Below are 25,666 nucleotides of genomic sequence, written 5' to 3'. Positions count from 1 at the left end.
GTTTCTTTGCAGCAATCCGACCATGAAGGCCTGATTCACTGGGTCTCCTCTGAACAGTTGATGTTGAGATGTGTCTGTTACTTGAACTCTGTGAAGCATTTATTTGTGCTGCAATCTGAGGTGCAGTTAACTCTAATGAACTTATCCTCTGCAGCAGAGGTAACTCTGGGTCTTCCTTTCCTGTGGTGGTCCTCATGAGAGACAGTTTCATCATAGCACTTGATGGTTTTTGCGACTGCACCTGAAGAAACTTTCCGGATTTACTGACCTTCATGTCTTGAAGTAATGATGGACTGTCATTTCTCTTTCCTTATTTGAGCTGTTCTTGCCATAATATGGACTTGGACTTTTCCCAAATAAGGCTTCTGTATACCACCCCTACCTTGTCACAACACAACTGATTGGCTCAAATGCATTAAGAAGGAAAGAAATTCCACAAATTAACTTTTAACAAGGCACACCTGTTTAATGAAATGCATTCCAGGTGATTACCTCATGGAGCTGGTTGAGAAAATACCAAGAGTGTGCAAAGCTGTCATCAAGGCAAAGGGTGGCTACTTTGAAGAATCTCAAATATAAAATATATGTTTAACACTTTTTTGGTTACTACAAGATTCCATATGTGTTATTTCATAGTTTTAATGTATTCACTATTATTCTACAATGTAGAAAATAGTAAAAATAAAGAAAAACCCTTGAATGAGTAGGTGTTCTAAAACTTTTGACTGGTAATGTATATATATTTGTTTTTATATTTTCCTTTATTATTTTCCCCTAACCCTACCACCCCTCCCCTAATTGGAGTGAACTAAATGGATAACACTTAGGCTTCTATTTCCAGCTCATACATACTATTATAAATCCTACGGACACAGTATATTTTAGTTATCTTTAGTTTGTTTTTAGTCCCATCCTTCAGCTTCCCTCAACCCCTCCCATCTATCTCTGAACACCATCCAGTCCCATCCTTCAGCTCTCCTCAACCCCTCCCATCTATCTCTGAAGACCATCCAGTCCCATCCTTCAGCTCCACTCAACCCCTCCCATCTATCTCTGAACACCATCCAGTCCCATCCTTCAGCTCCACTCAACCCCTCCCATCTATCTCTGAACACCATCCAGTCCCATCCTTCAGCTCCATTCAACCCCATCCTTCAGCTCCCCTCAACCCCTCCCATCTATCTCTGACCACCATCCAGTCCCATCCTTCAGCTCCCCTCAACCCCTCCCATCTATCTCTGAACACCATCCAGTCCCATCCTTCAGCTCCATCCAGTCCCATCCTTCAGCTCTCCTCAACCCCTCCCATCTATCTCTGACCACCATCCAGTCCCATCCTTCAGCTCTCCTCAACCCCTCCCATCTATCTCTGAAGACCATCCAGTCCCATCCTTCAGCTCCACTCAACCCCTCCCATCTATCTCTGAACACCATCCAGTCCCATCCTTCAGCTCTCCTCAACCCCTCCCATCTATCTCTGAACACCATCCAGTCCCATCCTTCAGCTCCACTCAACCCCTCCCATCTATCTCTGAACACCATCCAGTCCCATCCTTCAGCTCTCCTCAACCCCTCCCATCTATCTCTGAAGACCATCCAGTCCCATCCTTCAGCTCCACTCAACCCCTCCCATCTATCTCTGAACACCATCCAGTCCCATCCTTCAGCTCCACTCAACCCCTCCCATCTATCTCTGAACACCATCCAGTCCCATCCTTCAGCTCCATTCAACCCCATCCTTCAGCTCCCCTCAACCCCTCCCATCTATCTCTGACCACCATCCAGTCCCATCCTTCAGCTCCCCTCAACCCCTCCCATCTATCTCTGAACACCATCCAGTCCCATCCTTCAGCTCCATCCAGTCCCATCCTTCAGCTCTCCTCAACCCCTCCCATCTATCTCTGAACACCATCCAGTCCCATCCTTCAGCTCCATCCAGTCCCATCCTTCAGCTCCCCTCAACCCCTCCCATCTATCTCTGAACACCATCCAGTCCCATCCTTCAGCTCCATCCAGTCCCATCCTTCAGCTCTCCCTCAACCCCTCCCATCTATCTCTGACCACCATCCAGTCCCATCCTTCAGCTACCCTCAACCCCTCCCATCTATCTCTGAAGACCATCCAGTCCCATCCTTCAGCTCCACTCAACCCCTCCCATCTATCTCTGAACACCATCCAGTCCCATCCTTCAGCTCCATCCAGTCCCATCCTTCAGCTCCCCTCAACCCCTCCCATCTATCTCTGAACACCATCCAGTCCCATCCTTCAGCTCCATCCAGTCCCATCCTTCAGCTCCCCTCAACCCCTCCCATCTATCTCTGAACACCATCCAGTCCCATCCTTCAGCTCCCCTCAACCCCTCCCATCTATCTCTGAACACCATCCAGTCCCATCCTTCAGCTCCATCCAGTCCCATCCTTCAGCTCTCCTCAACCCCTCCCATCTATCTCTGACCACCATCCAGTCCCATCCTTCAGCTACCCTCAACCCCTCCCATCTATCTCTGACCACCATCCAGTCCCATCCTTCAGCTCCACTCAACCCCTCCCATCTATCTCTGAAGACCATCCAGTCCCATCCTTCAGCTCCACTCAACCCCTCCCATCTATCTCTGAAGACCATCCAGTCCCATCCTTCAGCTCCACTCAACCCCTCCCATCTATCTCTGAACACCATCCAGTCCCATCCTTCAGCTCCCCTCAACCCCTCCCATCTATCTCTGAAGACCATCCAGTCCCATCCTTCAGCTCCCCTCAACCCCTCCCATCTATCTCTGAAGACCATCCAGTGTGATTTCTAGTTGCCATATATTTTTCAACTGTGATGTTTCACAAAAGTTCTGAACCTTTTCTTTTCTCATAGTTTCTACAGATTGTAAATTAAAAAGGTAAACATTTTTGCTAAGAGTATTGATTATATTATTGATTGATTGACTATGACTTTTTAAATCACCCAGCAGTGCCATTTGCAGAATTAGCTCCAGGTAAACATTTAAATTATTCAGCCATTCCTGAACCTGCAACCAAAAACAACCTACATATGGGTAGTACCAAAACAAGTGATAAAATGATTCTGTCTTTTCGCAGCAGAATCTGCAGATCTGGGATGGTTGTATGCTCCCTGTATATATAACATTCAATTGGTTGCAAGAATTTAGTATAATAATTTTAATTGAAAAACTCCTGCGTAGGTTTGAGTATCTGTTCATAAACTACGTGCCATGGAATCGGTACATCGAAAATATCTTCCCAACTATTTTGCAATCTATGTGGCACAGCTGTACATGTTTGGTCCAAAAATGAAACTGGTATACTTTTTTATTAATAACAATTCTCTTTAGACAATTTTGGTCTGTTAATGCAGATCAAAATCCCCTTTCCACATTTTTTCTGTAATGCTCCAATTAATTGGTTGTAATTTTGGGTAGAGCAGACATTTCCATATGTCTGTGTTAGCAGCATGTGTGACATCACTCCACCAGTCCTATTTATAATATCATTTACAAAGATTATTCCGTTTTTACATTTTATTTTCTAAAATATTATTTTGTTTTGTTTTTTCAACTAGTATATTTTACTTTAATATTTGTTGTATTTGTTCTGTCTTTTCTGGTGGATTAAACTGAAATTGCAACCAACCTTCTATGGCTTAAAGAAAAAAAGAAGGATATTTTGGAGATTATTTCCTTTTCAAATAACTGAAAAGTGAGGAGGTTGTAATCTGAATAAAGGAAATAAAGCTTAAACATTTCACTATTTATTTCCATAGTTCTCTTCACAGTAACATGCATCCTTCTGCACCCAGAAAGCAACTCTATCCATCAGTATCTGGTGTTAGTTTCAACTCTTATCCATCAGTCTCTGGTGTCAGTTTCAACTCTATCCATCAGTCTCTGGTGTCAGTTTCAACTCTTATCCATCAGTCTCTGGTGTCAGTTTCAACTCTCATCCATCAGTCTATGGTGTCAGTTTCAACTATATCCATCAGTCTCTGGTGTCAGGTTCAACTCTTATCCATCAGTCTCTGGTGTCAGTTTCAACTCTTATCCATCAGTCTCTGGTGTCAGTTTCAACTCTTATCCATCAGTCTCTGGTGTCAGTTTCAACTCTTATCCATCAGTCTCTGGTGTCAGTTTCAACTCTATCCATCAGGCTCTGGTGTCAGTTTCAACTCTATCCATCAGTCTCATTATGTATGGACAATAACACCATCATATGTTATGAATCAGACTGAAACCCAATCTCTCTCTGTCCTGAATTTACTGAGTAAAACCTGGGGTCTATTTTCAGAAGGTTACAATGTTAACAGAACATTTAGAAAGAAATACAAGTCCACAGGCGCATCGATGACACAAGAGAAGAAAAGTACTAAAAAAGACACATTTGACACCATATGCCTTGTTGATTGATAGGTTACCATGGGAGAACAGATGGAGAAAAAAAATGACTAAAATTCACCCAAACCATCAACAATCTGTCCTTATTCTGCAAAACAGATCCTTTAGTAATATTTTGTTTTAAGGTCTGCTCATTTCAGCCTGTGAGTATAGTAGGCCCTACATACATATCTCTGTCCTTATTCTAAAAAAAGCAAAGCAAATCTTGATTCTTTTTTTAGGTCTGCTCTGCTCTACACTGTCACTACCCAGCTAGCACATAATGTTCTGAGAACCATTTGTTTCTTAGAGCTTGGTGAGAGCGTGGTTGTCCTAATGGTTATGTTGCATAGAACCTTCGTTCCGACAACGTTCTGGAAGTGGTGCAGGACATCCAGCTAGCACATAACATTCCCAAGAACCATATCGCTCAGGTGGGAATTTCAGTACTTCAGTATAACGTCTCCTACAGGTTTCCTCATCGTTCTATTTAAAATGATGTTCTCAGAATGTTCAGAGAACGTTAAGAAACAACGTTCTTCTGTGGGAATTTCAGTACTTCAGTATAACGTCTAATACAGGTTTCCTCATCGTTCTATTTAAACTTCCAATAAAAAATTACAAATAAATAAAATGTGTAACGTTCATAGAATGTTCTGAGACTGTTATTTAAAAAAATATACATTCTGTTCTCCACGTCAATAAAACTCTGTCTATCCTCTATCTTGTTAAGTGTGTTCAGGTGTGTTGGCCACGCCCACTAATTGGCCACACCTGATTTTAATGAGCGCTAGTTTCCTTTGAAATGGGGTCTGTTTGAATAGACAAAAATTAACAGCTTTGTATGAGTTTTAAAAGAAAACATGTCATGCTAGTTCCATCCTGGTGGTGTAGTGGACTAATTGCATGGATAGAGAACAGAAGATTATAAATCTAATCTCACTGAATCTGTGCCACAATAAAAAAGTTTAGTGAAAGATTAATGGCAAAGTAAATAAATGTCCATGTGTCCTATCTACACTCGGAGTTCAAAACAGTTGAACTAAGCCAGCAGTGTTATTAAACGTTTTCTTGAAACATGTTCTCAGAACATTAATAAAAACTCTCAGGAAAACTTTCAGGGAACCATAATAAAACATTCCGTTCTTAGAACATAAAAAAATACAAAAAAATACAAAAAGAAACAAATGGGAAACCAAAAAACGTACGTTCCCACAACTTCCAAGGAACCAAATGTGTTAGCTGGGTATAGTCCCTCTAGAGATATTGATCTGCGTCACTCCTCCTAGCTTCTTCTTCAGCCTGCGTTTGAATGAAAAGAGAACAGGTTCTCGAGGGGGACAGGGCTGAGTTCAAGCCCCCAGATGTCATCCACTCCCCCACCCGGACCCTCACACAACCCATCTATCCTCTCATGTGCAACATTTTATTTATTTTTATTGGCCCATCCACCAATCCACACTCCCATCCACCAATCCACACTCCCATCCACCAATCCACACTCCCATCCACCAATCCACACTCCCATCCACCAATCCACACTCCCCTCCACCAATCCACACTCCCCTCCACCAATCCACACTCCCCTCCACCAATCCACACTCCCATCCACCAATCCACAATCCACACTCCCATGGCTTGGGTGGCTGGAGTCCCTGATGATCTTTGTGGCCTTCCTGAGACACCTGGTGTTGTAGGTGTCCTGTAGGGCAGGCAGTGTCCACCCAATGGTGCGTTGGGCTGCATACATGGAGTTGCTGTACCAGGCTGTGATGCAGCCTGACAGTATGCTCTCGATGGTGCTCCTGTAGAACACTGTCAGGGACCTCTGGGACAGGCCGAATTTCTTCAGCATCCTGAGGTTGAAGAGTCGCTGTCGTGCCTTCTTCACTACGGTATTATGTTAACTCCTCTCTCATACTGACTCTAGTCTGTCCTGAGGAACCACTGGGAGTCTGGACTGTATCATGTTATCTCCTCTCTCATACTGACTCTAGTCTGTCCTGAGGAACCACTGGGAGTCTGGACTGTATCATGTTATCTCCCCTCTCATACTGACTCTAGTCTGTCCTGAGGAACCACTGGGAGTCTGGACTGAGGAACCACTGAGAGTCTGGACTGAGGAACCACTGAGAGTCTGGACTGAGGAACCACTGGGAGTCTGGACTGAGGAACCACTGGGAGTCTGTCCTGAGGAACCACTGGGAGTCTGTCCTGAGGAACCACTGGGAGTCTGTCCTGAGGAACCACTGGGAGTCTGGACTGAGGAACCACTGGGAGTCTGGACTGAGAAACCACTGGGAGTCTGGACTGTATCATGTTATCTCCCCTCTCATACTGACTCTAGTCTGTCCTGAGGAACCACTGGGAGTCTGGACTGTATCATGTTATCTCCTCTCTCATACTGACTCTAGTCTGTCCTGAGGAACCACTGGGAGTCTGGACTGTATCATGTTATCTCCTCTCTCATACTGACTCTAGTCTGTCCTGAGGAACCACTGGGAGTCTGGACTGAGGAACCACTGGGAGTCTGGACTGAGGAACCACTGGGAGTCTGGACTGAGGAACCACTGGGAGTCTGGACTGGATCATGTTAGCTCCCCATTCATACCGCACAGAAGTTAACACACTAGAATAATGCAACACGGCATGTAGAAATGTTGAAACTGTTAATTACAGTTCGCAAAACAATGTCCATTACAGGTTGGAACACTTTACAATGCACAAAGATACTGGTAGCTTTAAGCTTTGTAGGCTAGCTAACTGCTGAAGCTAACATCAATTCACTACCTTAGTACTTTGCTTGTGATAATATGCAAAATCATAAAGTAAAATATGCTGATTTCAAAACTGATTGTCACCAACAACAACAAAAATAATAATAATTGTCAAAAACTTTATTGATTCACTTCGCCTCACATCTCTTCTGTCTCTTTCACTGGGCGCGTTCCTATTTCAACTGACCGCATCTGTCACGTCCTGACCAGTAAAAAGGGTTGTTTGTTATTGTAGTTTGGTCAGGGCGTGGCAGGGGGTGTTTGTTTTATGTGTTTCAGTTTTTTTTGGTTAATGTTCTATGTTAGTATATTTCTATGTTCGTTCTAGTTTTTCTATTTCTATGTTTAGTTTATTAGGTTGACCTTCAATTGGAGGCAGCTGTTCCTCGTTGCCTCTAATTGAAGGTCCTATTTAGTATGGGGTGTTTTGTCTATGGGTTTTTGTGGGTAGTTGTTCCGTGTGTAAGCTGTGTGCCTCACAGGACTGGTTTTTCGTCGTTGTTTTGTATTAAGTGTTTGTTTTGGTTTTCTTCTCAATAAATAAGAAGATGAGTTTACACATTTCCGCTGCGCCTTGGTCCCATCCTTACGACGAACGTGACAGCATCATTTGTTATAGTACATATTGATGACACAGTCGACGACCATTTTGCACGAAACCATTGGTTGTTGCGTCGCCTCGCTTTAGCAGTGGAGCATGCCCACTTTCTGTGTGAATGACATCATTAGGTCTTAAAGAGACAGCACACACTTGTATAAAAGAAGAGATTGCTTCTACTATGCTCATGTTGTTGATCAGTAAAAACAAATGGAAGGTAAACAGATTTATTTGAATCTGTAGCCCCATGATATTAGCCAAAACAACCTCAATAACTCAATTTACGCACACACACTCCTATTGGATACGCATTCAACCAGTATGGTGGATAGGCCGAGGCTACATGTTGATTTAACCTGTTAATCATTAGAGATTTATCATTCAAATAAATGATTACCATTATGCTGTTATATAGTTAGAATGGTAAAAAAAAAAAATGTAAACAAATTATTGATTGTATATCTGATTGTATAAACGGACACAGGTCAAGTCATTATCATGGCGCAGTGAACAAAACAATTGTTGCGACCAAACCAAGTTGTGGTGCCATTCAACTGAAAAGGTTAGTACCACCGGTGGGAAACCGTGAGTGTAACCCCTAGGGTTCTGGCCCTACTTCAGCTTATTGTGTCGATTACATCCAATCTCCTCTCTATTTAAATGTGTATTCTGCTTAGACGTCTGTGTTTGGGGATTTTATATATTGAAGATTGCAGTGATATAACTAGACTGGTGAATAGTCCTATCACACACACGCAGCACACACACACACACACACACATCACACACATCACACATACACGCAACACACACACACACAGCACACCGAGCACACACACACACAACACACACACACAGCACACCGAGCACACACACACACACACACACACAGAGCACACACACACACAGCACACACGCAGCACACACGCAGCACACACACACACACAGCATACACACACACACACGCAGCGCACACACACACACACACACACACAACACACACACACAGAGCACACACACACCACACACGCACACAGCACACACACACACAACACACACACACACAACACAAACACCACACACGCACACAGCACACACACACACAACACACACACACACAACACAAACACACAGCATACACACACACACACGCAGCACACACACACACACACACAGCACACACACACACAGCACACACACACAGCACACACACACACACAGCATACACACACACACACAGCACAGACACACACACATACACGCAGCGCACACACACACACACAGCACACACACACACACAGCTCACACACACACACACAGCTCACACACACACAGCACAACACACACACACACACACACAGACGCAGCACACACACACACAGACGCAGCACACACACACATAAACACACACACTTTAGACGGGTCATCAAAGTTCCCCTTTAAAACTAACAGCTATGACGCCGCAGTCAGAAGTGAGAGGTCAACCCTAAAAACTACAAATGCTCAGTCAGGCACAATGAAGAGACATGTTTCCTCATAAAACAGACAAGTATGCACACACACATACACACTCCCTCCCTCTCCTCCCTCCCTCCTCCCTCTCTGTCTCCTCCCTCCCTCCTCCCCCCTCCCTCTCCTCCCTCCCTCCTCCCCCTCCCTCTCCTCCCTCCCTCCTCCCTCCTCTCTCTCTGTCTCCCCGGACATGTACTAGTCTGTGGCGACCTAAATGCCAGAACTGGACAAGAACCTGACACCCTCAGCACATAGGGGGACAAACACCTACCTGGAGGTGACAGTATTCCCTCCCCCACGTCCCGTCCCCCCCCATGCTGGGTCTGTACATAGTCATAGTTAACAACAATGACAAATGGTTTGATAAAGAATGGAAAAACCTAAGAAATAAATTGAAAAAACGTATCCAACCAAAAACATAGAAACCCAGAAAACCTGAATCTACTTCTTTACTATGGTGAATCACTAAAACAATACAGAAATACACTACGGAAAAAGAAGGAACAGCACGTCAGAAATCAGCTCAATGTGATTGAAGAATCCATAGAATCTAACCACTTCTGGGAAAATTATAAAACGCTAAACAAACAACAACATGAAGAGTTATCTATCCAAAATGGAGATGTATGGATAAACCACTTCTCCAATCTATTTGGCTCTATAACAACGAATAAACAGTAAAAACATATACATGATCAAATACAAATCTTAGAATCAACTATTAAAGACGACCAGAACACACTGGGTTCTCCAATTACATTGAATGAACTACAGGACACAATACAAACGCTCCAACCCAAAAAGACCTGTGGTGTTGATGGTATCCTAAAGGAAATTATAAAATATACAGACAACAAATTCCAATTGGCTATACTTAAACTCTTTAACATCATCCTCAGCTCTGGCATCTTCCCCAATATTTGGAACCAAGGACTGATCACCCCAATCCACAAAAGTGGAGACAAATTTGACCCCAATAACTACTGTGGGATATGCTTCAACAGCAACCTTGGGAAAATCCTCTGCTTTATCATTAACAGCAGACTCGTACATTTCCTCAGTAAAAACAATGTACTGAGCAAATGTCAAATTGGCTTTTTACCAAATTACCTGTACGACAGACCACGTATTCACCCTGCACACCATAATTGACAAACAAACAAACCAAAACAAAGGCAAAGTCTTCTCATGCTTTGTTGATTTCCAAAACGCTTTTGACTCAATTTGGCATGAGGGTCTGCTATACAAATTGATGGAAAGTGGTGTTGGGGGAAAAACAAACAACATTATAAAATCCATGTACACAAACAACAAGTGTGCAGTTAAAATTGGCAAAAAACACACGTTTCTTCCCACAGGGCCGGGGGGGGAGACCACAAATACAAATTCCATCTAGACACTGTTACCCTAGAGCACACAAAAAACGATAAAAACCTCAGTCTAAACATCAACGCCACAGGTAACTTCCACAAAGCCGTGAACGATCTGAGAGACAAGGCAAGAAGGGCCTTCTACGCCATCAAAAGGAACATAACATTTGACATACAAATTAGGATCTGGCTAAAAAAAATACTTGGAATCAGTTATAGAACCCATTGTCTTTTATGGTTTTGAGGTCTGGGGTCCGCTCACCAACCAAGAACTCACAAAATGGGACAAACACCCAATTGAGACTCTGCATGCAGAAGTCTGCAAAAATATCCTCCGTGTACAATGTAAAACCCCAAATAACACATGCAGAGCAGAATTAGGCCTATACCCTCAGATGATCAAACTACAGAAAAGAAAATAGAAAAGAAAATAGAAAAGAAAAAGAGCCGTAAAATTCTACAACCACCTAAAAGGAAGTGATTCCTAAACCTTCCATAACAAAGCCATCACCTACAGAGAGATGAACCTGGAGAAGAGTCCCCTAAGCAAGCTGGTAGACAGCAACACAATTAGACCCAACCAAATCATGAGAAAACAAAAAAGATAAATTCTTTCCAATGTGTCAAGTAATTAACAAAAAACAGAGCAAACAAGAATGATATTTAGCCAAAACAGAGAGTACACAGTGGCAGAATACCTGACCACTGTAACTGACCCAAAATGAGGAAAGCTTTGACAATGTACAGTCGTGGCCAAAGGTTTTGAGAATGACACAAATATTCATTTTAACATGGTCTGCTGCCTCAGTTTGTATGATGGCAATTTGCATATACACCAGAATGTTATGAAGAGTGATCAGATGAATTGAAAAAGCTTGTCCGGAGAAGACAAGGTGAGCACTACCATCAGTCCTGTGTCATGCCAACAGTAAAGCATCCTGAGACCATTCATGTGTGGGGTTGCTTCTCAGCCAAGGGAGTGGGCTCACTCACAATTTTGCCTGAGAACACAGCCATGAATAAAGAATGGTACCAACACATCCTCCGAGAGCAACTTCTCCCAACCATCCAGGAGCAGTTTGGTGACGAGCAATGCCTTTTCCAGCATGATGGAGCACCTTGCCATAAGGAAAAATAGATAACTAAGTGGCTCGGGGAACAAAACATCGATATTTTGGGTCCATGGCCAGGAAACTCCCCAGACCTTAATCCCATTGAGAACTTGTGGTCAATCCTCAAGAGGCGGGTGGACAAACAAAAACCCACAAATTCTGACAAACTCCAAGCATTGATTATGCAATAATGGGCTGCCATCAGTCAGGATGTGGCCCAGAAGTTAATTGACAGCATGCCAGGGTGGATTGCAGAGGTCTTGAAAAATAAGGGTCAACACTGCAAATATTGACTCTTTGCATCAACTTCATGTAATTGTCAATAAAAGCCTTTGACACTTATGAAATTGTCACGACTTCCACTGAAGTCGGGTCCTCTCCTTGTTCGAGCGGCACTTGGCGGTTGGCGTCGCCAGTCTTCTAGCCATCGTCGATTCACTTTTCATTTTCCATTTGTTTTGTCTTGTTTTTCCTCACACCAAGTTTCAATTCTCTCATTTACTTGTTGTGTATTTAACCCTCTGTTCCCCCCATGTCTTTGTGTGGGATTGTTTATTGTAGTGCTTGTGCACGTTCCCCTGGAGCGCACAACGGGTTATTTTGTGCCCATTTACTCTTGTTGTTCTGGATGCCGTTGGTTTTGCTTAATAAATCTCTGGTTATTACCAAGTTCTGCTCTCCTGTGCCTGACTTCCCATTACGCACCCCGCTACAGAAATGCTTGTAATTATACTTCAGTATTCCATAATAACATCTGTCAAAAATATCTAAAGACACTGAAGCAGCAAACTTTGTGAAAATTAATATTTGTGTCATTCTCAAAACTTTTGGCAATGACTGTACAGACCCAGTGAACATAGCCTTGCTATTGAGAAAGGCCGCCGTAGGCAGACATGGCTCTCAAGAGAAGACAGGCTATGTGCACACTGCCCACAAAATTAGTTGGAAACTGAGCTGCTCTTCCTAACCTCCTGCCAAATGTACGACCACATTAGAGACACATATTTCCCTCAGATTACACAGATCCACAATGAATTCAAAAACAAACCCCCTTTTTATAAACTCCCATATCTACTGGGTGAAATACCCCAGTGTGCCATCACAGCAGCAAGATTTGTGACCTGTTGCCACAAGAAAAGGTCAACCAGTGAAGAACAAGCACCATTGTAAATACAACCCATATTTATGTTTATTTATTTTCCCTGTTGTACTTTAACTATTTGCACATCGTTACAACACTGTATATAGATATAATATGACATTTGAAATGTCTTTATTCTTTTGGAATTTGTTATGTTTACTGCTAATTTGTATTGTTTATTTCACTTGTGTTTACTATCTATTTGTCACGTCCTGACCAGCAGAGGGAGTAGTGGTGTAGTATTTTGGTCAGGACGGGGCTGAAGAAGTCTGTATGTGTTGTCTAGTATGTCTGTTTCTGTGTTAGTCTTGTGGCTCCTGATCAGGAACAGCTGGGGATCGTTGTTCCTGATTGGGAGTCATATATTTAGGAGTATGTTTGTCACTTGGGTTTGTGGGTGGTTGTGCTAACACTGCTAGTCCTTTTGGTTGTAGTTAGCCTGTTAGCCTGTTAGCCTGTTAGCCTGTTAGCCTGTTAGCCTGTTAGCCTGTCGTGAGTTTCGTGTTTATTGTTTTCCTGTGTATACTTTGCTTTAATTTATTATTCTTTACATTAAAAGATGAGTATCCACATTCCGCCTGCAGTTTGGTCCATTCAACACGGCTTCAACGTTTATGACACTATTTCACTTGCTTTCCAATGTTAAGATATGTTTCCCATGCCAATAAGGCCCTTAAATTGAATGGAATTGACAGAGAGGGAGGAGGAGTGAGGGGGGAGATGGGTGAGGAGGGGGGAGACGGATGAGGAGAGGGAGACGGGTGAGGAGGGAGGAGACCGGTGTGGAGGGGGAGAAGGGTGAGGACGGGTGAGGAGGGGGGAGATGGGTGAGGAGGGGGGAGACGGGTGAGGAGGGGGGAGACGGGTGAGGAGGCAGGGGAGTGAGGAGGGGGAGACGGGTGAGGAGGGGGGAGACGGGTGAGGAGGCAGGGGGGGTGAGGAGGGGGGAGACGGGTGAGGAGGAGGGAGAAGGGTGAGGAGGGAGGAGACAGGTGAGGAGGGGGGAGACAGGTGAGGATGCAGGGGCGGTGAGGAGGGGGGAGAAGTGGGAGATTGTGGAGGGGGAGAAGGGTGTGGACGGGGGAGAAGGATGAGGAGGGATGAGACGGGTGTGGAGGGGGGAGACGGATGTGGAGGGGGAGAAGGGTGAGGACGGGGGAGACGGGTGAGGAGGGGGGAGAAGGGTGTGGAGGGGGGAGACGGGTGAGGAGGGGGGAGAAGGGTGTGGAGGGGGAGAAGGGTGAGGACGGGGGAGACGGGTGAGGAGGGGGGGAGAAGGGTGTGGAGGGGGGAGAAGGGTGAGGAGGGGGAAACAACTCTAGAGTTAAATTAAGGGTTATGGTTTGGGATACAGAAACAACTCTACAGTTAAATTAAGGGTTATGGTTTAGGATACAGAAACAACTCTAGGGTTAACTTCAGGCATTCATTCCGATTGGTTAAAAATTCAGCCATTCATTCCCGATTGGTTAAATTAAGGATTAAGGTTTTGGATTAGGTTAAATTCAGCCATTAATTAAAACTCGCCTTGCTAACTCATTGTGGATGGGGTGGCACAGTGGACCAAGCAGTGAGTTCCCGTTCCCGCTCCCAGCTTCCGCTCCCAGCTCCCGCTACCAGCTCCCGCTCCCAGCTCCCGTTCCCGCTCCCAGCTCCCGCTCCCGTACCCGCTCCCAGCTTCCGCTCCCAGCTCCCGCTCCCAGCTTCCGCTCATAGCTCCCGTTCCCGCTCCCAGCTCCCGTTCCCGCTCCCAGCTTCCACCCCCAGCTCCCATTCCCGCTCCTAGCTCCCGTTCCCGCTCCCAGCTCCCGTTCCCGCTCCCAGCTCCCGTTCCCGCTTCCGCTCCCAGCTTCCGCTCCCAGCTCCCGCTTATAGCTCCCGCTCCCAGCTCCCATTCCCGCTCCCAGCTCCCGTTCCTGCTCCCAGCTTCCGCTCCCAGCTCACGTTCCTGCTCCCAGCTCCCGTTCCTGCTCCCAGCTCCCGTTCCTGCTCCCAGCTCCCGTTCCTGCTCCCAGCTCCCGTTCCCAGCTCCCGTTCCTGCTCCCAGCTCCCGTTCCCAGCTCCCGTTCACAGCTCCCGCTCACAGCTCCCGCTCCCAGCGCATTGCAGTTTTTACTTTTGCCACTAGTGGACAGTTGTGATGGTGTCTCCCGACATCAGCAAAAAAAAATTCAAGGACACTCACGCCTCTGGAACCATATACAGCTTCCTCTCACTAAGAGAACAGAGCTACCCTCATCTAACCGGTACCGGGACATTCAGAGTTCTCTACTGTACTTCACAACCATGGATCATAAACGGATGTCATGCATTGTATTTATTGTGTGGATAATGTGTTCTGAATGTGTTCTTGTACACTTTCATCCATCCAATAGAATAGATGACCCGAGAAAGTTCAGATGTGTCGTATGATCTCCCCCCTAACCAGACAACAAATAATATACACTTACTTCATTTTGAGTAAAAAAAAAAAAAAAAAAGCTATCTACATTGTCTAAACAAATTACACAGGATATGATGCATGGAAAGTATGTATTTTCCCCAGTGAGACAGAGAGACTAAAGCGTGTGACATTTGATGAACTATCCATTCCCCTCAGACACAATTAATCAATACCTGAGCAATCTCCCCTGGCCCAGGAAGTGCTGCCAGGATTATCCTAAATTAAGACCTGATTAATTGATTGTCAGAGTGAGATGTCAATGAAGTGGATAAGAGCAGCATGGCTCAATTTGTGATACGGGTAACTTCCAAAAATAAAGGAAACCCAAACATAAAGCGTCTTAATAGGGCGTTGGGCCACCACCAGCCACCAGCCACCAGCCACCGGCCACCGGCCACCGGCCACCGGCCACCAGCCACCAGCCACCAGCCACCAGCCACCAGCCACCAGCCACCAGAACAGCTTCAATGCGCCTTGGCATAGATACCTGTATTTCAGACAAGAACCTAAACCATACTAACTACCTAACTATGCCGACTTTTATACTGAAACACAAATTCTGTGCTTTCCAATCATATCTCTATGATCTGTTTCATGTCCCTAGATTAGGCACCCATTTTTTATATATATATTCCTGAATTAAATATTTTTTCTCAAATTGACTTGTATAGTGTAGTTAATAACACTTATTTACTACAATATTTGTTTTCGTCAGTGTAACACTATAACTGTGCATTATTGTGGGTAACCTCAACTTAATCATTACATTTGCATCAGTTACTGCACAAATGTTTTTTTAATGTTTAATAATACGTTTAAACACAAATGAAAATGTGTCTGTGACGCTCGAGTTTACAGTAAAATGATCAAACAGACATAAAACATGCACATTGAATATGTATATTCCAGTTCGCCAGAGCATTATTTCCGTTCGTCACCGTTTCACCGGATAAAGGATTTATTTTGCGAGCGGCATCTTAAGTCTCCAACGTTACTATACGGTGTGATCAACGGTAATTCCATGGTTTTTCAGTCAAGTCAGTTGTGGTGAAACGGGTCTACAGCGGTGCAGGTCAACATCTCAACAAGCACCATCGGTCTACGTTAACCGTCCTACACGTGGTGGACCCGGGATTTCTTTCCGTTACTCCTGAGAAATATGGGCTATTTTCTTGGTAAACTATAGGACTGTGAATAAATCCTTATAATTCACTACATGATGTGGTACTCTACTCTTCTCTCCTCCTGTTAAATCCCCACCCATGTTTCGGATGTTATCACTGATCAGTTATCAATCCTTTTGTCATTCAGAAAGTTTGACATTTTTTGTTAATTGTTATAGTTGCAATTGATCATAATAAGACATTTGTGTTAACTATTAATAATCGTGGATTATCCATATGCAATTCTGATCAAGGAAAACATGTCAAACTAGAGCCACAAAATCCCGTGTTCCAAGTCGTGGATAATAAAACGTTTTGGATTCATGCTCCCATTGATAAAGATCACATTCAGCAGGTTAATTGTTGTTGCACAGAAAAAAAAGGTACTTACTTGATCCCAGAAAACAGTCCGTGATCCTTCGAAAACAGCTGGTCGAAGACGGACCATCTTCCATGTCTGCCTGTGAGCGAGCAGAGGGACAAGCTCCGGATAGAAACCAGGGTACCGTGCCTCTCTGATCAAACTCCCGCTGCTCACTACTACAACTGGAACGGTTGGTCCACAATGCTTGGAGATTATATGTCCTAGGTCCTAATAACCCGTGCCAACCGAGCCGGGAATACCGTGGTCGTGAGCAGTGCGTGGTCCGTTACCAGCACGGTAACGTATAAACGTATAGACAAGAGGGTGTCCCCCTTCACTCGCCTTCCGAGGTGTAGATAAACGTCGGTTGGAAAGCCTCCTCTCCTCTCCTCGCCGTGGCAGCACTGAAGTAGTGAAAAGTACAAGATTAGGAAGAGAAAGAGCGCACGGTCTGGGAGGAAGGAGAAATGGGAGTGTACTGTATACCCTCGACCGCGACGGATAAAATTAACCGGGAAGTGCAACGTACAGTTGGCGGCGACGCTGTACGCTGACTCCCGTCCGTCCCCCCGTCCAAAGCAAGCTGTTGTGTTTAGGCTAACTGATCCTGGGTGTCGCTGGGTTGCAGAAAGGGCTGAGCCACCGCCACACCACACGCCCGGCCAGTCGGCTACTCTCTGGAGACGGACGGGATGCTGTTCACACGAAAGCTGTCTCCAGATCGATAGGCTATGCGTTTTCAGGACTACAGCAGTGAGTCAGGGGAGTGTATAGGTGTGTTTTCACACTCTTGGTAACAATGTTTACATAAATCATTGGCTGGTAACCGCTGCTGTATCAGCCTATATCATCTATATTATTGATGTTAAAAGGCAAGACTTGGAGAATTCTCCACAAGAGGAATAAGACAAATGGAATAGAATAGAGGAAGAATCACATTTGAATAGAATTAGCCATAGTCCCACGTTGCGTTCTTTTTTTATATGCAAACACAATGTACGCTTTGTCTCCAGCATTAGGCTAGTCCATATGCTATATAGCTAGTATAGGGCTTTGATTCAACATCGAATAGTATATTTCTTTCTCTATCAAATTGTAGCAAAATCCAAAATCCAAATCAGAGAGTAGTTTGGCCTATATAGTGAAAATGAATAGTCTGGCCAGAGATACACCAAACATTACACTGGTGAAGACCATGATGCATGACAAAGACAGCTAATCATTATAATATAAAGGCAGTCAGTCATTATAATATAAAGACAGCCAGTCATTATAATATAAAGGCAGTCAGTCATTTTAATATAAAGGCAGTCAGTCATTATAATATAAAGGCAGTCAGTCATTACAATATAAAGGCAGTCAGTCATTATAATATAAAGGCAGTCAGTCATTATAATATAAAGGCAGTCAGTCATTACAATATAAAGGCAGTCAGTCATTATAATATAAAGGCAGTCAGTCATTATAATATAAAGGCAGTCAGTCATTATAATATAAAGGCAGTCAGTCAGTCAGTCATTATAATATAAAGGCAGTCAGTCAGTCAGTCATTATAATAAAGGCAGTCAGTCATTATAATAAAGGCAGTCAGTCATTATAATAAAGGCAGTCAGTCATTATAATATAAAGGCAGTCAGTCATTATAATATAAAGGCAGTCAGTCATTATAATATAAAGGCAGTCAGTCATTATAATATAAAGGCAGTCAGTCAGTCATTATAATATAAAGGCAGTCAGTCATTATAATATAAAGGCAGCCAGTCAGTCAGTCATTATAATATAAAGGCAGCCAGTCAGTCATTATAATATAAAGGCAGCCAGTCAGTCATTATAATATAAAGGCAGTCAGTCATTTTAATATAAAGGCAGTCAGTCATTATAATATAAAGGCAGTCAGTCATTATAATAAAGGCAGTCAGTCATTATAATATAAAGGCAGTCAGTCATTATAATATAAAGGCAGTCAGTCATTATAATATAAAGGCAGTCAGTCATTATAATAAAGGCAGTCAGTCATTATAATATAAAGGCAGTCAGTCATTATAATATAAAGGCAGTCAGTCATTATAATATAAAGGCAGTCAGTCATTTTAATATAAAGGCAGTCAGTCATTATAATATAAAGGCAGTCAGTCAGTCATTATAATAAAGGCAGCCAGTCATTATAATATAAAGGCAGTCAGTCATTTTAATATAAAGGCAGTCAGTCATTATAATATAAAGGCAGTCAGTCAGTCATTATAATATAAAGGCAGTCAGTCATTATAATATAAAGGCAGTCAGTCATTTTAATATAAAGGCAGTCAGTCAGTCATTTTAATATAAAGGCAGTCAGTCATTAATTATAATATAAAGGCAGTCAGTCATTATAATATAAAGGCAGTCAGTCAGTCATTATAATAAAGGCAGTCAGTCATTATAATATAAAGGCAGCCAGTCATTATAATATAAAGGCAGTCAGTCATTATAATAAAGGCAGTCAGTCATTATAATAAAGGCAGTCAGTCATTATAATAAAGGCAGTCAGTCATTATAATATAAAGGCAGTCAGTCATTATAATATAAAGGCAGTCAGTCATTATAATATAAAGGCAGTCAGTCATTATAATATAAAGGCAGTCAGTCATTATAATATAAAGGCAGTCAGTCATTATAATAAAGGCAGTCAGTCATTATAATAAAGGCAGTCAGTCATTATAATAAAGGCAGTCAGTCATTATAATATAAAGGCAGTCAGTCATTATAATATAAAGGCAGTCAGTCATTATAATATAAAGGCAGCCAGTCATTATAATATAAAGGCAGTCAGTCATTATAATATAAAGGCAGTCAGTCATTATAATATAAAGGCAGTCAGTCAGTCATTATAATATAAAGGCAGCCAGTCATTATAATATAAAGGCAGTCAGTCATTATAATATAAAGGCAGTCAGTCATTATAATATAAAGGCAGTCAGTCATTATAATATAAAGGCAGTCAGTCATTTTAATATAAAGGCAGTCAGTCATTATAATATAAAGGCAGTCAGTCATTATAATATAAAGGCAGTCAGTCATTATAATATAAAGGCAGTCAGTCAGTCATTATAATATAAAGGCAGTCAGTCATTATAATATAAAGGCAGTCAGTCATTTTAATATAAAGGCAGTCAGTCATTATAATATAAAGGCAGTCAGTCATTATAATATAAAGGCAGTCAGTCAGTCATTATAATATAAAGGCAGTCAGTCATTATAATATAAAGGCAGTCAGTCATTATAATATAAAGGCAGCCAGTCAGTCATTATAATATAAAGGCAGTCAGTCATTATAATATAAAGGCAGCCAGTCAGTCATTATAATATAAAGGCAGTCAGTCATTATAATATAAAGGCAGTCAGTCATTATAATATAAAGGCAGTCAGTCATTATAATATAAAGGCAGTCAGTCATTATAATATAAAGGCAGTCAGTCATTATAATATAAAGGCAGTCAGTCATTATAATATAAAGGCAGTCAGTCATTATAATATAAAGGCAGTCAGTCATTATAATATAAAGGCAGTCAGTCATTATAATATAAAGGCAGTCAGTCATTATAATATAAAGGCAGCCAGTCAGTCATTATAATATAAAGGCAGCCAGTCAGTCATTATAATATAAAGGCAGCCAGTCATTATAATATAAAGGCAGTCAGTCATTATAATATAAAGGCAGTCAGTCATTATAATATAAAGGCAGTCAGTCATTATAATATAAAGGCAGTCAGTCATTATAATATAAAGGCAGTCAGTCATTATAATATAAAGGCAGTCAGTCATTATAATATAAAGGCAGTCAGTCATTATAATATAAAGGCAGGCAGCCAGTCATTATAATATAAAGGCAGTCAGTCATTATAATAAAGGCAGTCAGTCATTATAATAAAGGCAGTCAGTCATTATAATATAAAGGCAGCCAGTCATTATAATATAAAGGCAGCCAGTCATTATAATATAAAGGCAGTCAGTCATTATAATATAAAGGCAGCCAGTCATTATAATATAAAGGCAGTCAGTCATTATAATAAAGGCAGTCAGTCATTATAATATAAAGGCAGTCAGTCATTATAATATAAAGGCAGTCAGTCATTATAATATAAAGGCAGTCAGTCATTATAATATAAAGGCAGTCAGTCATTTTAATATAAAGGCAGTCAGTCATTATAATATAAAGGCAGCCAGTCATTATAATATAAAGGCAGTCAGTCATTATAATATAAAGGCAGTCAGTCATTATAATATAAAGGCAGTCAGTCATTATAATATAAAGGCAGTCAGTCATTATAATATAAAGGAAGTCAGTCATTATAATATAAAGGCAGTCAGTCATTATAATATAAAGGCAGTCAGTCATTATAATATAAAGGCAGTCAGTCATTATAATATAAAGGCAGTCAGTCATTATAATATAAAGGCAGCCAGTCATTATAATATAAAGGCAGTCAGTCATTATAATATAAAGGCAGTCAGTCATTATAATATAAAGGCAGCCAGTCAGTCATTATAATATAAAGGCAGTCAGTCATTTTAATATAAAGGCAGTCAGTCATTTTAATATAAAGGCAGTCAGTCATTATAATATAAAGGCAGTCAGTCATTTTAATATAAAGGCAGTCAGTCATTATAATATAAAGGCAGTCAGTCATTATAATATAAAGGCAGTCAGTCATTATAATATAAAGGCAGTCAGTCATAATATAAAGGCAGTCAGTCATTATAATATAAAGGCAGTCAGTCATTACAATATAAAGGCAGTCAGTCATTTTAATATAAAGGCAGTCAGTCATTATAATATAAAGGCAGTCAGTCATTTTAATATAAAGGCAGTCAGTCATTATAATATAAAGGCAGTCAGTCATTATAATATAAAGGCAGTCAGTCATTATAATATAAAGGCAGTCAGTCATTACAATATAAAGGCAGTCAGTCATTACAATATAAAGGCAGTCAGTCATTTTAATATAAAGGCAGTCAGTCATTATAATATAAAGGCAGTCAGTCATTATAATATAAAGGCAGTCAGTCATTATAATATAAAGGCAGTCAGTCATTATAATATAAAGGCAGTCAGTCATTATAATAAAGGCAGTCAGTCATTATAATATAAAGTAGGCTGAATGCACATGATGACAGACAATTGTGATGCAATCCTGACGTCTGCACTCACACACGAGGTGTGTGTGTGTGTGTGTGTGTGTGTGTGGCGCGTATGTGTGTGTGTGGCGCGTATGTGTGTGTGTGTGTGTGTGACACAGAAAAGTTGTCTAACTGCTTAAACACACCCGACACATAACTACACATTTCTAGAATATAAATATAGGACTCAAATTGCACACAATATAAGCCAACCAATAGATGCATAACCACTCTCATAGAGTCATTATTTTGGAAACATTGCACATGATATTACCTCATCACACAAAAAAACTAAATACTGCAAAGTTGCTTAGGAACTAGAAGCAGAGCTGCCATGTCTGTTGGAACTAGAAGCAGAGCTGCCATGTCTGTTGGAGCTAGAAGCAGAGCTGCCATGTCTGTTGGAGCTAGAAGCAGAGCTGCCATGTCTGTTGGAGCTAGAAGCAGAGCTGCCATGTCTGTTGGAACTAGAAGCAGAGCTGCCATGTCTGTTGGAACTAGAAGCAGAGCTGCCATGTCTGTTGGAGCTAGAAGCAGAGCTGCCATGTCTGTTGGAGCTAGAAACAGAGCTGCCATGTCTGTTGGAGCTAGAAACAGAGCTGCCATGTCTGTTGGAGCTAGAAGCAGAGCTGCCATGTCTGTTGGAACTAGAAGCAGAGCTGCCATGTCTGTTGGAACTAGAAACAGAGCTGCCATGTCTGTTGGAACTAGAAACAGAGCTGCCATGTCTGTTGGAACTAGAAACAGAGCTGCCATGTCTGTTGGAACTAGAAGCAGAGCTGCCATGTCTGTTGGAACTAGAAGCAGAGCTGCCATGTCTGTTGGAACTAGAAACAGAGCTGCCATGTCTGTTGGAACTAGAAGCAGAGCTGCCATGTCTGTTGGAACTAGAAACAGAGCTGCCATGTCTGTTGGAACTGGAAGCAGAGCTGCCATGTCTGTTGGAGCTAGAAGCAGAGCTGCCATGTCTGTTGGAGCTAGAAACAGAGCTGCCATGTCTGTTGGAGCTAGAAGCAGAGCTGCCATGTCTGTGGGAACTAGAAGCAGAGCTGCCATGTCTGTTGGAACTAGAAACAGAGCTGCCATGTCTGTTGGAACTAGAAGCAGAGCTGCCATGTCTGTTGGAGCTAGAAGCAGAGCTGCCATGTCTGTTGGAGCTAGAAGCAGAGCTGCCATGTCTGTTGGAACTAGAAACAGAGCTGCCATGTCTGTTGGAGCTAGAAGCAGAGCTGCCATGTCTGTTGGAGCTAGAAACAGAGCTGCCATGTCTGTTGGAACTAGAAACAGAGCTGCCATGTCTGTTGGAGCTAGAAACAGAGCTGCCATGTCTGTTGGAACTAGAAACAGAGCTGCCTTGTCTGTTGGAACTAGAAACAGAGCTGCCATGTCTGTTGGAACTAGAAGCAGAGCTGCCATGTCTGTTGGAGCTAGAAGCAGAGCTGCCATGTCTGTTGGAACTAGAAGCAGAGCTGCCATGTCTGTTGGAACTAGAAACAGAGCTGCCATGTCTGTTGGAACTAGAAGCAGAGCTGCCATGTCTGTTGGAGCTAGAAACAGAGCTGCCATGTCTGTTGGAGCTAGAAACAGAGCTGCCATGTCTGTTGGAACTAGAAGCAGAGCTGCCATGTCTGTTGGAGCTAGAAGCAGAGCTGCCATGTCTGTGGGAGCTAGAAGCAGAGCTGCCATGTCTGTTGATGCCATCTTGTATCAGTGAGGTATACCATTACAGCAGCCCTTTTCCCGCTGCAGGACCAGTTTTAAATAAATAACAACAAATATGGTCACACTTTATTTGGATAGTCTGAGTAGTCCATCTGTAGATACTGTAACCATCTGTAGATACTATACATCTGTAGATACTGTAACCATCTGTAGATACTATACATCTGTAGATACTGTAACCATCTGTAGATACTATACATCTGTAGATACTGTAACCATCTGTAGATACTATACATCTGTAGATACTGTAACCGTCTGCTGATACTGTACATCTGTAACTACTGTAACCATCTGTAGATACTGTAACCGGCTGTAGATACTGTAACCATCTGTAGATACTGTAACCATCTGTAGATACTGTACATCTGTAGACACTGTAACCATCTGTAACTACTGTAACCATCTGTAACTACTGTAACCATCTGTAGATACTGTAACCATCTGTAGATACTGGACATCTGTAGATACTGTACATCTGTAACTACTGTAACCGTCTGTAGATACTGTACATCTGTAGATACTGTACATCTGTAGATACTGTAACCGTCTGTAGATACTGTAACCATCTGTAGATACTGTAACCATCTGTAGATACTTTAACCATCTGTAGATACTGTAACCATCTGTAACTACTGTAACCATCTGTAGATACTGTAACCATCTGTAACTACAGTAACCATCTGTAGATACTGTAACCATCTGTAACTACTGTAACCATCTGTAGATACTGTAACCATTTGTAACTACTGTAACCATCTGTAGATACTGTAACCATCTGTAGATACTGTACATCTGTAGATACTGTACATCTGTAACTGCTGTAACCATCTGTAACTACTGTAACCATCTGTAACTACTGTAACCATCTGTAACTACTGTAACCATCTGTAACTACTGTAACCATCTGCAGTTACTGTAACCATCTGTAGATACTGTAACCATCTGTAGACACTGTAACCATCTGTAGACACTAACCATCTGTAGATACTGTAACCATCTGTAGATACTGTAACCATCTGTAGATACTGTAAACATCTGTAGATTCTGTAAACATCTGTAGATACTGTAACCATCTGTAGACACTAACCATCTGTAGATACTGTACATCTGTAGATACTGTAACCATCTGCTGATACTGTACATCTGTAGATACTGTAACCGTCTGTAGATAATGTAACCGTCTGTAGATAATGTAACCGTCTGTAGATAATGTAACCATCTGTAGATACTGTAACCATCTGTAGATACTGATCATCTGTAGATACTGATCATCTGTAGATACTGTAACCGTCTGTAGATAATGTAACCATCTGTAGATACTGTAACCGTCTGTAGATAATGTAACCATCTGTAGATACTGTACATCTGTAGATACTGTAACCGTCTGTAGATACTGTAACCATCTGTAGATACTGTAACCATCTGTAGATACTGACCATCTGTAACTACTGTAACCATCTGTAGATACTGTAACCATCTGTAGATACTGATGATCTGCAGATACTGTAACCATCTGCAGATACTGTAACCATCTGTAGATACTGTAACCATCTGTAGACACTGTGACCATCTGTAGATACTGTAACCATCTGTAGATACTGACCATCTGTAGATACTGTAACCATCTGTAACTACTGTAACCATCTGTAGATACTGTAACCATCTGTAGATACTGACCATCTGTAGACACTGTAACCATCTGTAAATACTGTAACCATCTGTAGATACTGTAACCATCTGTAGACACTGCAACCATCTGTAGACACTGTAACCATCTGTAGATACTGTAACCATCTGTAGATACTGTAACCATCTGTAGATACTGTAACCATCTGTAGATACTGTAACATCTGTAGATACTGTAACCGTCTGTAGATACTGTAACCATCTGTAACTACTGTAACCATCTGTAGATACTGTAACCATATGTAG

The 25,666-nt window shown here is 42.1% G+C and overlaps 1 protein-coding gene across 2 annotated transcripts in view; it reads right to left on the bottom strand.

The window, feature by feature from the left end:
- LOC106589947 (cAMP and cAMP-inhibited cGMP 3',5'-cyclic phosphodiesterase 10A) overlaps positions 1–17,483 on the bottom strand; it is a 192,117-nt gene extending 174,634 nt beyond the window's left edge. For both annotated transcript variants that reach the window (XM_045710196.1, XM_045710197.1), the window contains exon 1: positions 16,883–17,483. In XM_045710196.1, the coding sequence (XP_045566152.1) occupies positions 16,883–16,946 (64 nt within the window). In that variant the 5' untranslated portion in view covers positions 16,947–17,483. The remainder of the gene's footprint in view (positions 1–16,882) is intronic.
- Positions 17,484–25,666: the final 8,183 nt, after the last annotated feature.

The sequence above is a fragment of the Salmo salar genome, chromosome ssa28, assembly GCF_905237065.1.
Source record: "Salmo salar chromosome ssa28, Ssal_v3.1, whole genome shotgun sequence".
Classification (NCBI taxonomy): domain Eukaryota; kingdom Metazoa; phylum Chordata; class Actinopteri; order Salmoniformes; family Salmonidae; genus Salmo; species Salmo salar.
Note: the sequence above shows the minus strand (reverse complement) of the source record. Positions and strands in the feature narration are given on the sequence as shown.